Source organism: Strix aluco, chromosome 5 (assembly GCF_031877795.1).
Source record: "Strix aluco isolate bStrAlu1 chromosome 5, bStrAlu1.hap1, whole genome shotgun sequence".
NCBI classification, from domain to species: Eukaryota; Metazoa; Chordata; class Aves; order Strigiformes; family Strigidae; genus Strix; species Strix aluco.
This window is the reverse complement of record NC_133935.1, coordinates 72,898,669-72,914,860: the sequence shown is the minus strand read 5'-3', so window position 1 is coordinate 72,914,860 and position 16,192 is coordinate 72,898,669. Positions and strand designations below refer to the sequence as shown.

Genomic DNA, 16,192 nt, shown 5'->3' with positions numbered 1-16,192 from the left:
TCTAGAAATCAAAGGAAACAGAAAGAACCAGGTAAACGAATCTTGGCCCTGAGAAAATTCTAGATCATGAAACAGGAAACAAAGGGTGAAGAAGAATCACTGATAAATTACAGTGGTTTCAAACAGGGGAAAAAGTTCCATGAATGTAGATACAAACAGTAATCAGAGTCTAACCTGTGCCATGATTTTACAGAGCCACTTAGGATCTACAAAATACAGGTCTCTTAACTGTAATGCTGGGTCTTGAAAATGAAGGAGTACACCTGTGCAAAGAATACTGTAATTAGCAATGCATTTCTCAAGCTCTGTATTAAGCAAACTAAACACCCCACTCTGGGCTGGTTTTCTTACGACAGGAACAATTTGAATAATAAATACAGTGATTGAACTTTTGTCAATATTTCGGGAGGGTAGAACGCAATCATGGTTTGTTCAGCTTTACCTTTATTTTCAGATGTTTTGTCAGATTTGTAATCTGACTTGTTTTTTTGCCAAGCAAATGCTCTGTGTGGTTTATTATTTAATCTTATGAAGTCTGTACGACACTGAGATAAGCTGTTACATTCGTTCATTTAACTGCTATTCTATTCAAGCTATTAGAGCAATTGCATCTTTCTTCAGAAACTGTGTTGTCTAACCAGCAGGTATGATATTTTTAGGGAGGGGTAAGAGATATAAATTGTTACAGTAGTGATCCTTTATATCATGGAATTCCTTTATGACATAACAACCTGGATTATCAAACTAATGTTACCCAAGCTTAAGCATTTCAGCTCAACACTCTATGGCAACCTGTGTGAGATTTAAAAATGTGTACAGGTCTGTCTGCCACAGATTTGAAACATGCATTGAAGACAGTATTTTACCTGATTCATTCAGAAAATGAATCGCATGAGGGAGTTCATTTTCATCCAATTGTAACTGGCTTTCTTGTACCAGTTCCAGTAAGCGTTTCTGATCAATCACAGGAAATTCAATGGGGACATTTTTACGTTCCAGCAAAATTCTCTTCTCTAGCTCCAGGTAGCTGTCAGGAATTAGCTGACCAACCACTGGTTGATCTCTTATCTGTATAATTAGGAATAATAATCTTAAATGTATTCATTTATTCATGTGAAATGCAGACAATAAAATGAAGATGTAAGGTGGGTATGTCCACTCAACAGTAGCAGCAAGAAGGAACAAGAACACTCATTTATTGACTAACATGGATTCTGAAAGGTAGATGTTAACTAATTCTTCTTTCAGAATTATATTATGAATGTCTTTCTATAAATGAATACTCAAAGAAGAAAATATTGCCATTTTACATGTACATAAAAAAATCATATCTTCTCAGAAGACATACTTTCAAAGAGAAGCTTTCAAGTAAAAGGAAAATATTCACTGTATGGAGAGATGATGTCATGCATTTCAGGTTAACACAAGACAACAAGCAAAGGAATAAAGAAAAATGATACCTCTTGTAATCTGTAATATTTCTAGACATGTCTTTATATAAACTGCAGGGAAAAGGGTAGTAGCTCAACTAAAAGTCTCCACTGCTGATAGTCAGTGGACGAGAGGAAGAAATAAATTTAGCCACATTAGTGACAGGAAACAGAGTTGGGTGCTTTGCCTCTTTTTCCTGAGCCTGAGTTCCTTCCTGGAGACATCCTGTGACCTTTGCTATTAGCTAGCACATGACCAGGCTTTTCACTCTCCATGGGCACTGAGCTAGTCATTTTTTGAAGAAATGGGAAATAATTTTCCCAACACTTCCAAACTGTATTTTTAGTTTGTAATCTTTCTCTCAAATAAGTTAAACACCGATGCACAGCAGCATTTTTTGTGTCAAAAATGTGATTAGTACCTTGTGAAAAATGTAATTAGTACCTTGTGTAATTTCAAAGACTCAGAGCACTTGATGATAATGCTGAATACTTAACTCACTTTGTCTAACTTCTAAGCAGGTACTTGTAACACTCCCTTCACAAAGTGTCTACGTTATTTATGGAAACTAAAACTATCTCATTTCCTTCAGGCTACCTTACATTTGTGTAAAAATTTAAACATCAGTTTAAGTCATAGACACAAGAGACATGGATGTTACAGGAACAATTTTTAGGTACCTAAAAGTGAAATGTTTTCAAAAAGCAGAACTTCTGAGTGTTGAAGTATGGTGCGATACAGGGCTACATATACCTTTACAAACACCAGCTCTGTTCATGCCTACTCGATCTATAAGAAGTGGAATTAATCCACTGCACCTGAACGGGCCACCTCACTGCCACTTAGCACTGGTGGAATGAAGTTAGGCAGATTACAGGTGTGGTTAAGCTGGTAGTTCCTGAGACAGAAACAAGAGATGTGTGCACTCTTTCTCTCCTCTGTAACACCACCAGTGTAAGGCTGGTCATCATCACAGCATTTGCTCTATAAAATCTTCTGAGCAGTAATTCAGAGGAAATTTGGGCTCTGCTATGATTTATGAAGTTCTGCCACTAACTTCAGTAGGACATGACATCACCTTTTCTCTTGAACATGTTATGACACTATACATGATTGATATTGTATAAATGAAAAAATAAAAATATGTATATTCTTTTTGCTACAGATTGGATCCTGTCTTTCTATAAGCTCCATGCCTGGGCCAGGCTCTTCATGCTTGTCATTCACACTTAGAGCTTCATGCTGTGGCTAAGGAGATAGAAGGGAATGAGGGGTAGGGATGACTTCAGAGACAACAGAACTATGAGTGCAGATTCTCCAATTTAGGAGGATCGTTCAGTCCAAAGGGTCTTCTTTTCCTGCTTTAATTCACTTTCCTCTTTCTAGAAATAGTTTCACACTATGTAAAAATAAATCAGTACATGGAGAATTAGGTGGCTTTTAGAAATCACAAAATCTTACTTCCTGGTCTCCTGAGATATTGTACTACTTACTCCTGCAATTATATGTTGCCATCCAACAAAACCCAGTTTTTGAACAGATTTCTTCTTAAGAAAAAGATGGCCTATTTTTAATTAAATATTCTATTTATAGACCTAGTTCTTGAAAACATAACTTAGCTGAGATTTTTACTAAGTTGATTTTTTTGGTAGAAGATGAAATGAAAACAAACCTGGTGATCTTCTTTCATTATTTTGCTGTGTGTAACCTTTGATAGAAGGCAAGATGAGTTTGCCGTCACAATAAAAATGTATTTAATTATGTGTTAATTAATGTTTAGAAATATATTTAACTAACTAAACCTAGGATGTTAACAGTAGTACAAACAGTATGTAGCTTACCTTGAAGTGAAGACTCTCCTTTATTATGATTTTCCGAAGCCTGATAATGGAATCAGATTCTTCCGTAGCATTTACAAAGTGATAATCTTGGATTGCTGGGAAGCCTCGCTTATTCAGCAGTTCTCTAGTAATTTTACTCATGCAGGCCTTACGTTGCATTTCATCAGAAACATCTAAATGAGTGCCAACAAGAATGACGGGGGATGTTGACGCTCGAGCCTGTTAGTAAGATCCATACAGACAATTAACTCAATACTGAATGTTGATGTTATTGTTTTATATCCACATAAAATGTGAACAATTTAGTCAAAACAATCAATACAATGAAAAAAGCAACTGTTTCTCCCTCTTTAAATAGACCTCTTTTTAAATAAGTTTGAAATCTGAAATACTATTTCATGTCTTTATTCAGAGTAACCTTAAACTGCAATCCCATATAATAGCCTTGACCAGATAAGGCAGTAAAAAAGCATCAGCCTATAAATACAAAACATAATTTTTAACATACAGAGAGCAGTCTTATTTCCAAATAGAAATATTAGAAAATCATCTTTTTCTAAAAGAAAGCAGCATTGATCTGGATTTCATATTTTACAGATTATAACACTGTCAGTAAAATAAAGGGACAACTGTATTTTTCACTAAAAACACCCAACAAAATGGAAAAGCAAAGGGTACTCTGCTAGTTGTAATTGGAACAGTGCAGCAATGAAACTAGCAAGTAGTGCACAGCAAAGGAGAACATCGCGAATGGTCTTCATCAACACTAAACTGAGTGTAACTCTCTGTCCTGTATCACTGCTCAAGATGAAAAGAGTGAAAAAGACAAGTTTAACAAACAGGATCAGTATACAAAATCTTTATGTAATTGCATTGCCAAGCCATGGCTAATCATCATGCAAAAGGAAAAGACAAGTAATGCTCACAACGGGGTGATTCCATCAAATGCAAACAAACCACTTGGAGCAAAAGCAAAATACATAGGCAGATTCTCAGACCAATTTCCCTACCACAGTCCTGGAATCATTCCTATTAACAATAGGATGCTAAGCATACACTTAACAGCATGATTTCAAACCTGCAGCTAGTCAGCTTTAAATTAGTCAAATTCTGATTTCCCCAGAATTTACAACAGTGTATAAGAAAAAGCAGGTTTAACTTGTCATCCCTTTAATACTATCCCTTTCTTATTTTCATCAGTCAATTCAAAATATTGCCAGAACACACAAACCATTATTTTGCACATCACTCTGTACCATTTTAAGTACAAAATGGTGCTGATCATGTCTTTGTATGTCCACAAATGTTTTCATATCCAATATATATTTCAGCTCTTACAATTTATCTTCTTTCTCTTCCCGTACCTAAAAATATTTGTGGTTAATTTGCTGTTCACCAACAGCTCCCTGGAAAGGGGAATTCCATTCTGTACATATCTATGGCTTACCTTGATGTTAAAAAGCCATGGCTTCATAGCATCCACCTCTGCTTGTCCTTTGCTGAGATCATAAACAGCAAGATATAAAGCTCTTTGGGTCATAAAATGAGGGTGGGTACTGTAGAACTCTTCTTGTCCTAATGATAAAAAATGTCCACTGTTTAGTACTTCCCTCATTGAACATCTTCAGATCACAAAAAGGCAGCAGAACACTTTTTCTCAGATCATAATGCTTACAGAAAATTATCTAAATTGACAGGAAACCTGTAATAACTATGAATTTTAGGTTTGGTACTCTGTGGTATCTCATTGCCTGAAGTGTAGTGTTGAAATATGTAAGCTAGTTTTAAATCAAGAAGTGTAAGATTTAACATCTGGATAAACACAGTTGCTGCAAGAACAACTTGGAAGATCATGATTCTTTCAAAACTCCAATACTGAATTTCTCCCTCACTCCTTCCTTCCCTCTTCCCTCCCTTTCTCCTATCCTTTCAGCAACTTCAAACTAAGACTTCTAAGTTCATGTGATTAAGCACTTAAAATCACAGTTGAAGCTGGACATTTAGCTTGAATGCTGCTCTTCTCTGCTTATCCATTGTGATACAGACTGTATTTAAATGATCACAGACCAATGTTTAAAAATAATTTTTCCATAGCCTAAAATACCCCAGAATTTCACAAGTGCTTCTGGAGTCCCCCCCACTTAGAAATTTTCCAAAAAAAGACTCCTCCTAAGCACTTTGTTTTCTGTGACCTTAGGAAACAGTGATACTGTAGAACCCAGAGAGACCCAGTCTATAAAAGGGAGAAGCAGAGTTGAGTGGAAGATAATTCTTCTAGTGATTACACGCAGTTTCTTACTATTCTGAAATGCCAGTTCTAGAGTGCTATGGTTGAAATCAGTGGTCAGACCACAGCTGGTGATAAGAAATTCCTGAGGCTTTATACTAAATTTGAAGGATTAGCTGCCAATTTACAGAATTCACTAATTTATAAGTGGTGACTTGACTTTTGGTGTAAGTTTGCATGATTCTGACGTTCACAATTCGAAATTTCACAGGCTGACTCCAAGAATAAGTAATGCATTAATGTGTTAGAAAAGACAACAGTAAAGGACAATAAACTCTTGAAATACCTCCAAAATCCCACACATTTAATATAAGCTCTTTCTTTGTTTTGCCCTTCCCTTGAATGATCCAGTCTTTTACATCAATGCCTACTGTAGCTTTTGGAGAGCCCAATTCTGTTCGTTTGCATTTCATTAGTTGTTGTAGCAGGGTAGTTTTCCCACTGCCAGTGTTTCCAACAATCATGAGCTTCATTCTGTTATAAGGTACAGCCTTCTTCAGTCGTTGTTGAAGAAATCTGTCATAAAAAAGTTTGCAATACTCACAGAAGTATAATAAAGAAAAATACCAGCAGAACTCAAGACCAAGGAAAAATCTAAACCCACACCATTTTCTTCAAATTTTCAATATCTGTTTAATATCAATTACTGGGATTTTAACAGTCTATTCTAATTTCTGGTTTGTAAGTTAAAGCTTAATTCAGAATGTGTCTTTTTTTTTTTTTGGTAATTACCCAAAAATGTGTTCTGTGCGATGCACTTGGGAACACAAGAAATGTATTAGAAATAACTGGTAAGTATCGTTTATTGCATGATTTACAGAAACAACAAATTTGAGAAGTAATATTATAGTCTACATCACTATAATCTTTTTTATGTGTGTGTTATGATATGATGTGATATGATACCTTCTATACAGTATCATGCTGGATTTCATATGACAAACCAGTATGTCTTTTCAAAAGGATATGTTGTTTCCTTAATGCTTACTGCATATCCCAAGCAAAACAAGAATATTCAAGAACAATAGGGCAACAAACCTGATAATGTCTCTGGCTTTGCATCCCACATGTTTGAAGTCTAAATTAAGATGGAGTCCTTCCAAAGGAAGATCCCAGATTTTGGACAGTCTTCCCATTTCGTCTGGAAAGAATCTCAAATCAGGATTATGACTTACATCCAGAGAAGTCAAGTTCTCTAGGAAGCCAATCTGAGGAGGAATCTAAATAAAATAACATTTAATGAGCAATTAAATGTCAAAAAAAAAAAAAAAGTATGAGCATGAATACATTAAATATTTAACAAAACTAGGAATTATTTTTACTGCTGCAGTTTAACTTCTTTTAATAAACAGGCCTATATCCCACACTAATAGCCAAAGGGCCTCGTAATGAATTCATTATACAATCTGATTATATGACACATTCCAGATAGAAAAGCTTAATAGTATATGGTGATTTTCATTCACAAGAAGTACTATTTGCACTTACATATCATTTTACTAATAGAATTTATGATGATATGAGAGGTGACATAAAAATCAAATGAACATTGAAAAATTGCCTTCAATTAAAAAGTGATTTGATTTTCTTTAGGTGGAATCTTACACTTTACCTCTTTTAACTTGTTGTGGGACAGGTGTAGCTTTTCTAGTCTAGACCATGCACATGCCTTTTCACTCAAGTCCAAGACATCTATTTGATTATGATTAAATAACAGCTCCCTTAAGTTTAATGATTTCCAGTGCATTGGTCCAGGAAGACTTATGATCTTGTTTTGGCTTAAATCTACTGATCGCAAACTAAAAACATGGAAATGAAAAAAGAGAGAAATTAGCAAATGAAAAAAATACAACTGGGATTAACTGGAACTGTATTAATTTTTAATAAATAAACAAATTTATTAGATATCAGAACAGACAGCTTTCTGACAGGAATGTAGATAGAAGAAGATAGAGAATTACTACTATGAGCAAAAGTAATTAAGATGATACTATAAGTAGGTCTTTATTACCTCAGAAAAAATAAGAAAATACATATGATTGATTCAGTATAATATTCTGTCAAGGTATTTGTCTGTAAATGAGATTGCCTAGTCATGAAAATAAACAGCCACATTACTGTGTGTATTGTTTCAGATAGTAAATGAAAATGTCACTCTAAGTAAGTGTATATATTGTGATAATAGTTCACTTCCTCCTTCTTTCTACAATTTGCAGACATGCATGGCTGTGTTCATATTAGTAGAAGACACAGACAAACATCATTCACACTCCTGTAAGTGCAAATATTCAGTAATTCAACTGTAAACAGTATTATTAATATACATTTATACCCAGGTAACAGAGAACAGAGTTTAGCTCAGGACTCCAGTTACAGATGAGTGCAGGACCATGGAGTACACTGTTATGTGCAATGTCTAACTTACTAGAATAACTATATTAAAAAAGTTAATTGCAATCTAACATAATAATAATATGTATTTTCCTGTGCTTTTTTATACATTTCAAATTAAAAAAAAAAGGGGGAACTTCCTGGTATTATCAACTTTCTAGAACCCAAGAGGAGACTAACATTAGATGGCATGGATCCCTCACTCTTTTATCAGATGTTTCTATGAATATATGTTTCTAAATACATGTATGTACATAAATTATATTGTTCAACTACACATGTATTTAAGAACATTCCACTTCTGTAAGTCATCTGTTGGACAAAGATGCTGTTTATGTTATTGTGGAACATGAAGCATGCAAAAGTTCCATGCAACTCCTTATTAATTTGTCTGGACTGGAAGATGTAGAACCTGAAAGCTGCACCTTTTTTCAACACATCCATTAAATTTGCTGCTGTGAATATAAACGTTAGAATGCTGAACCAGTATATTATCATGTTAATAATGATGTGTTCTATGTAAATGTGATTAATGTAAGTTCACAAATCTCTGAATCTGCCCTCCCCATGGTGCCATCAGCACTCACATCTACCCACTTCTATCATATAACTGATCTGATCATCCCTTTCAAGCACTCCTTCCACAACCTGATTCTAGTGACCTGTTAAGGTCAGTAACTTCTGTAAAAAAAAGCAGAACTGTGAGTTTCACATGAGTAATGCTTTGAAGGTATAGCAAAATAAATGTCACATGCATCTTTATCACAATTCTATCTGGAGGAAGTGTCATTCTTTGAGAATAAATATCTTGTGATATTTGGGAAGTGAAAAACTAATCTCAGTAGCCTTGTGCAAAAGTCTGCAGAACTTCTTGAAAAGGAAAAATTGCCAGATTCTTTTTATTTTTACTGTTGGTTTCAAGAAAATAATAAATTCATTCTGGTCTTCTCAGCAAGAATTGTCAGCTTCAGCAGTCAAGCAATAAATTTTCAATAACAATGATTTGAATCCAAGGAACAGAATTTCACAGAATAATGAAGAAATTGTGATTAATTTGTCTTCAGTTAAAAGCTAGTAAGTTTTGGATTTAACCTGTTAGAGAGGATTTAACCTGTTAAGAGAGGATTTCCTGAAAACCAGTAAAACATGCAGAATTTTCTGCTGAACAAAGGTCTTGCCTTGATTTGTTCTTGATTTTCATCAAGAACATGACATAAATAAATAAATAAAACAATACGATAAACAAATCAATAAACTAATAAATAATAATTAAATAATTGTTTTAAAAATAAACAAAAATAAATAAAATAATGACTTACTGTGGTAGAAAAAGAATCGCTTCTGGAACATTAATAAAACGATTTTGGGATAATTTTAGGCTTGTTATGCTGGATGACAAGTCAGGTATTATTTCTAGAGCAGAAAAAGAGGTTAATCCTATTCCTTTTCAGAACTGTTTAAATTATTTTGAGGCTGGAATTTTCTAAAATCAAAGACAGACTAAAAGGTCAGCCTGTCATCTTCTATACATAGGTCTTTGTATGAGATACCAAAGGCAGAATCTGAATATTTTTTTTAAAGAAAAGTTAATGTATTGGCTTTTATCACATTACGTACTATTATACTTGATCTCATATTGGCATTAAATGCTGAAATAATCTTACACTTTACTGTATTGCCAGTATACATAACATTCCTGTAATTCACCCAGTAAGTGGTGGGTCTTATGCATATAAAAATGACTCTAATGGTTCAGCTGTGTTTAATGCAGGTATAAAAGCTACCTTTTGAAATACTGTGGCAACAATTCCAAAATGAAAGACTTTATGACGTGAAGACAGAAATTCTGACAGTACCTTAGGAACTCTTGCAGTATTATTAAAGTCTCATTTATATAATTTGTATTTTTCATAGCTAAATTAATTTTAATACCTTTGCATAAAATATGCTAAGCCACTGAAACACACTCTAAACTTAATTACTTGTTTAAACTGGGTTCTACTGAAGGTGATCTGCTCTGTGGTATCTGAGCTATTTGCACATAGCTTGGAGATATGACATAGGAGCTATGGAAGACCTGCTTTTTCTGGACCAGAAGCTGTAAGTCAAGTGAGATACTTCAGGGCATCTCAAATGACACCTGTGTTCCAGCAAGTGAATCAAACATTTTATCTTATTCAGAAGACAACGCTGGATATGGATAGTATGGCAATACTTAGAATCATAGAATTATTTAGGCTGGAAAAGACCTTTAAGATCTTCAAGTCCCACCATTAACCTAACACTGCCAAGTCCACCACTAAACCATGTCCCTAAGCACCACATCTACACATCTTTTAAATACCTCCAGGGATGGTGACTCAACCACTTCCCTGGGCAGCCTGTTCCAGTGCTTGACAACCCTTTCAGTGAAGAAATTTTTTCCAATATCCAGTCTAAACCTCCCCGGCACAACTTGAGGCCATTTCCTCTCTTCCTATCACTTGTTATTTGGAAGAAGAGATCGACACCCATCTCGCTACAACCTTTTTTCAGGTAGTTGTAGAGGGCGATGAGGTTTCCCCTCAGCCTCCTTTTCTCCAGACCAAACAACCCCAGTTCCCTCAGCTGCTCCTCGTACAACATGTTCCCCAGACCCTTCACCATCTTCGTTGCCCTTCTTTGGACATGCTCCAGAACCTCCATGTCTTTCTTGCAGTGAGGGACCCAAAACTGAACACACTATTCTAGGTGTGGCCTCATCAGTGCCGAGTACAGGGGGACAATCACTTCCCTAGTCCTGCTGGCCACACTATTTCTGATACAAGCCAGGATCCTTGTATGATATGTATTTCAGTACAGTGTTAAACCTGTATTAGTACTAGATTTGCAAGGTGACTGAATGATTTTCTCTGCCTTGAACCTTCCCCAACATTATGTACAATCTCAAGTATACTCAACCATTTTTATAGCATCTACTACAAATGTAAAACTCAGATGAGTTATGCTGAGTCAGATCGAATGTCATCAAGCCCCACTGGAATTATACTGCTTCCAACAGTGATCAAAAGCTGATGCTTAGGGAACCGTATAAACAAGGACAAGTGTATGTGGTATTCTCCTTTTCTGTTCTCCCAAAACTCAAAATGCTGGTGGCTGAGGAATTTTGTGACTTAGAATGGTTTCTAGAAGGTGGATCCTATTTTCACAGATACTTACCAAGAGCATTCATCCTGGCATTGAACTGCTCCAGTTTTGTACAGCCCGTGAAGACATTCTTAGCAAGGGATGAAATACTGTTCTTACTAATGTTTAAAATTTTCAGTTCTTTCAAGCATATGGGTGAACATAAGCATGAAATTTTGTTTCTACGATAACAAGAAGAAAAAAATAAATCCATGTTTTATTCAGAAACTATTAGCTAAAAAGTGAAAGTAAAGAGTATTGATCTGACAATGATATCCTTACAGTGGTAAACCAAAAATAAGACTTTTATCTATATAAAGACTGACCAGTCAGCAAAAATACTGGTACATGTGACAACATGGAATAACATGACTGATATTAAGACTGTTTTAATTAATTTGGAGAGCAAATGTCAGAATGTACTACAAGGTGTCATTCCCTGATTATGTACTGCAGCTCAATCCTACAGGAAGAGGACTGTTGCATTTGTGAGTAGTTCTGTTTAGCAAAGATATGTGTTTGCAGGATTATAATCACGGAATGACTATCAATCTAAAAAAAAAAAAGAATGGAATTCCATATAGGGGATACAATTCAGGACAAGTATATAATGTTACAAACAATGTATTCTGGGAAGAAGAACACTGTAAAGAGAAAGAGACATCCTCAAAATACAGAGATAAAAGAAACACAAAGCACTGTTTTGGAAGGGTTATATTTCTAATAAAGTCCAAAATAAAGCTAATGAAGAAATTCAACAGGATTTTGAATTTAAAATATTGTTTTTGCAAATGTGATTCACATACTTAGTACTGCTTGCTTGAGTTACATGTGTTGTTATCTTTATTCTGTGTGAATTTCTGTGTGAAAAATATCACCATCTTATTTAAAATAGATGAATGAGTATCTGCAGCTTACAGAGCTATCAATAATAGCATTCTTAAGAATTCATATATGTATGAATTATCTCGCTAACAAATATGATAAAAAGTGCTGGTAAACAAAAAATTATATAATTTCTCTGCTTCTGTCATTTAAAACATAACCACACCAATAAAGGCAATTCTACAAATAATATTTCAAAAAAATCTTTGGTGAATATGAAATACAGTGGAAACTGTATTCTGTATACAGAAAACCTGTTTGAATACGTTAGACAACACAGACAGTCCTGTGGATGAATATTATGGCAGTAGAAAAACACTGAACTACAACATTTTCTGTATGTTACTGGAACTGCAATGCTATTAGATTCTATCAAGGCCCACAGGTATTCTCATGTAATTTGTAATACAACCCTGAAAATTGTAGCAATTTACACATTTGGAAGATAATGTCAGTGTTTCACTGCTGACTAAACAATCCCTTCCATGCTATAACAGTCATCATTCTGGATGACAAATATATTATTTTCTGTTATGCTGCTATGCTACAGTCCATTTACTAATGCTACTCACCCTTCTAGCAACAGCTGTTCCAGATTTTCAGCAACATTTGTAAGAAATTCAGGAGTGCACACCAGCTGATTGTATGAAAGGTTAAGTTGCTTTAGAGATGGACATCTGAGGTATGGATCCAAAACAAAGGAAGGTCCAATGTCATTTCGAGAGATATCAAGATTTGCAATACAATTCATTTTTAATAAGTAAGTTGGAAAAGAAGTAAATCTGTTACTGTGCAAATCCAAGTAAGTCAAGCATTTCAAGTTCTGAAAGAAATGGACAATTTGTTTTTAAAAAGTTAAATGAAAATATGAATTTATAGGTTTTAAACTAGGTTGTATTTTATACAATTTATTAATTTACTTATATTTCTCTCACTAGGAAAACCAGCAGAAAATAGCAACCATTACCAATGTAACCCATAATATTTCTATTACAGAATAAAATATAAAGCATTATTCAAAATTAATTAGCTCAATTTCATAAAATTTAACAGATATGAATTGCCTGCAGCTCTTGGTTCCACTTATTATGTTACTCAATATAACACGTCCTAAAGCAGTTCTCTGCAGTAAATGACTTAAAACAGTTCCATGAAATACTTTTATTTCTATCTGAACATAAATCCACTGAATGAAAACTGAGTGAATATATGAAGCATGCAAAAATATACACCCATATTCATGAGTAGTATTGTTATGGGTATGCTGTTAGAGACAAACAAATTACTGTAACTAATCTCTATTTGTATTACATAAAATTATGCAGAATTACTTCACACAGTTGTTCTGGAATGTTTGTAAGAGCATTTTGGTGGAGCTCCAGTTTCTCAAGATGTTCCAGATGACTAGTTAAGCAGCTATTCTGGCTGATGGCATCAATGTTCTCCAGCTCATTTGATGAAAGATCTAATGATTTAATATATTCTTTCTCTGACATCAGTGAAGAAAGACTGTCTGATGGTCTTATATGTGGTGAAAATTTTGAGATGCCTTCTATTAAAACAAAAACATGGGAAAAATAAAATTATTTCATTTGTCACATAATTAAAATTAAGATCAATCTACTTCGGATCTAAAGATGCAGAAGACAGTGAATGTTTGGATACTGGTTAAGATCCAAATCCGTGAAGACTTTTATTAAGAGACAAAAATTTCTAAGACGGTAAGGAAGAGATGGATGCTTATGCACTGCACAACAGAAGTAGCTTTTTGAAAGCTAATAAGGACACTCATGAAATTTCATTGCTTGTTTACTTCTTCATAAATTATTTGTGAAGCCTGGGGAAAAAAAAAATCCCTATACATGCATTATTTGTAAGCCACTGTACTATTTCCAAAATGTACCCTGCTCTTTGTAAACAAATATATAATCTGACTAAAATCTCTGCATGCTATGCTTGTGAAAAATCTGTTATATATGTTAAATTGTATAGTTTACTTACTGGGGGATTCATCTGAAGGCAAGAATTTTCTTCTTTGTTTCATTAATGGTTCATAATCTGAGCCAGGTCCCTAGAAAATCCCAGAGAGAACAAAAAACAGTTGTGGACATATGCAGATATCTGAAATGATCTGAATTCAGTAAGTTTCTTTTTATCAGAACTTCCAAGGGGAACACAAAGAAACATTACATTTCAACTACAAATAATAACAGGTCACTGATCCACGCAATATGAAAGAACAGTAGATTTAAAGTACAGTGGAAGTAATGCATTTTTTGTCAACCTAAAATTACTTTCATTAGGGTGGGGTGATAGAATGGAGCAGGATATTATAAAAAAAACTTCCTCTAGGGATGCCAGTCTCTTCAGTTTCCCTTTACAGTCAGTGGAAAGAGACAAGCTCCTCTCAAGGGAACCTGACTTTGATTCCACCAATTTGTCCTCTTAGATTTTCTTATGGAATCAGTGTCTCTTCACTGATCACAGTAGCACTGTGAAGATTAGCTTCACGAAGGGGTAGCTAAGTCTTTATGAATAGAGCCACAGTTTCTGTATCTGCATTTGAACATCAGACCAGAAATTTGAGCAATTTGCAAGAACATGTACTTTTTACTGATCATAAATTTTTGCTGAAATACTCTCATCTGTACAGTGATCTGGAGCACAGTAATTGCACAGCAATAGAAGGATATATTAAATGGCAACAGTGAGACAAGAACCCATATGGTTACATAACCTTTCCTACCACTTGTTTATTAACAATTTTGCAGTAGGCAACACAGATTGAATTATAAGCCTGGAATGAATAAGGATCTGACTTACCACAGAGTAGGAATGCCGTGGCAAAGTAGGAGAACCTCTTTGAAATGCCACTTCCCTACAATATAAGTCAGCAACTGCAATGGAATTGGACTTCTTTTTTGTAAAAAGTGAACCGTCACTTCCTAGTACAAAACAGTAACACAGGAGGACAAATAAGTAAGGAAACATATTTAAAGATGAGGCTCAGAATTCAACTGTACTACAGATGCTGATATACATAGATACTGAGATACATTTCAAAAGTATCAATATTGGTAGGATCTCACTGGTTAATTGTGTGTGCAATAGGCCAAAAATGTTGTCAACACGTTTTAGAGTACACGGGCCATACTAACCTGACGTGCTCCAAATATGACCTGCAGCTTGCTACAATGATGTTTTATCATTTAAAATTTCTAGCAGGTTTGAATTATTACAATGTTTTGTAACACATCTCTGTGCTACTGCAGTAAGAAAAAGGTTATAATTTAATAGATAAATTTGTACTTTCACATTTATTGAGAATGAAACATCAAATGCCACTCTGGCTTCGGTGATTTAGGGTTATCTGGACCCATTTAGTGTTCCTCTTCTCAAAGGTACTTTTAAAACTCCTAAAATCACTTCTGTTAGCAAAGCCTGTAATTTTTTAAACCATAATTTACATATGACTTAACAACTTTTCTATGTGGGACAAATAGTACCTATCATGTATCTGTGCTACAGTCCTACAGAAATGAAAAATGATGCTGACTGATGTAAAGGAAAAGAACAAAACGAAACAAAACAAATTCCTTAGGATTCTCTGAATCCAAAATTCAAATTCTTCATCTGTGATAATTTTAAGTATCCAACAGTTCTAAAACAACAGTGACACCTGAACAAACAAAAGGCATGTTGTAAATTAAGGCCACTTACTCTCATTATTAAGTAACCAATATTATAGCCAGAAATGCTGGGTTTTTTATAAGTTAAAGGCATTCATATTTCCTGACATGGTTACCAAGCATGATGTGGGATTGAACACAGACTTGTCATTTACACTTTCTGATCAATTAGATATCCTTGGGATAGGGCTTGTTTCACCTACTTTATTCGTTAACAATAAGGTCCTCTATACCAGACTTAGTTGTGTGTACTTTATTTACAGACAACCCAGGGAACAGGGATTTCTGGATCACAATACACCTGACTTCATGATGAGACAAACTGTGCTCTTGAAGCACTTGCTTTTTGCTACAAACCATAAAGGCAGCATATGAGAATAGCTCAGAAACAGACAACAAAATAATCAATATCTAAATTTGGTTGGATGAATTCCACTCTTTCTCTCTACAAGAAACTGAATGCACAAAGAACTAATTTTAAATGGATGACTGAATAAAATGCT

The 16,192-nt window shown here is 34.6% G+C and overlaps 1 protein-coding gene across 1 annotated transcript in view; it reads right to left on the bottom strand.

The window, feature by feature from the left end:
• The window catches only part of LRRK2 (leucine rich repeat kinase 2), a 72,280-nt gene that overhangs the window by 21,594 nt on the left and 34,494 nt on the right, over window positions 1-16,192 (bottom strand). Inside the window, exons 21-33 of the mRNA XM_074827763.1 lie at window positions 14,824-14,945; window positions 14,002-14,071; window positions 13,332-13,552; window positions 12,573-12,823; window positions 11,149-11,297; window positions 9,270-9,363; window positions 7,172-7,358; window positions 6,598-6,779; window positions 5,846-6,075; window positions 4,720-4,847; window positions 3,273-3,491; window positions 867-1,068; window positions 175-263 (exon numbers count right to left, since the gene is read on the bottom strand). Of these exons, the coding sequence (XP_074683864.1) occupies window positions 175-263; window positions 867-1,068; window positions 3,273-3,491; window positions 4,720-4,847; window positions 5,846-6,075; window positions 6,598-6,779; window positions 7,172-7,358; window positions 9,270-9,363; window positions 11,149-11,297; window positions 12,573-12,823; window positions 13,332-13,552; window positions 14,002-14,071; window positions 14,824-14,945 (2,144 nt within the window). The remainder of the gene's footprint in view (window positions 1-174; window positions 264-866; window positions 1,069-3,272; window positions 3,492-4,719; window positions 4,848-5,845; window positions 6,076-6,597; window positions 6,780-7,171; window positions 7,359-9,269; window positions 9,364-11,148; window positions 11,298-12,572; window positions 12,824-13,331; window positions 13,553-14,001; window positions 14,072-14,823; window positions 14,946-16,192) is intronic.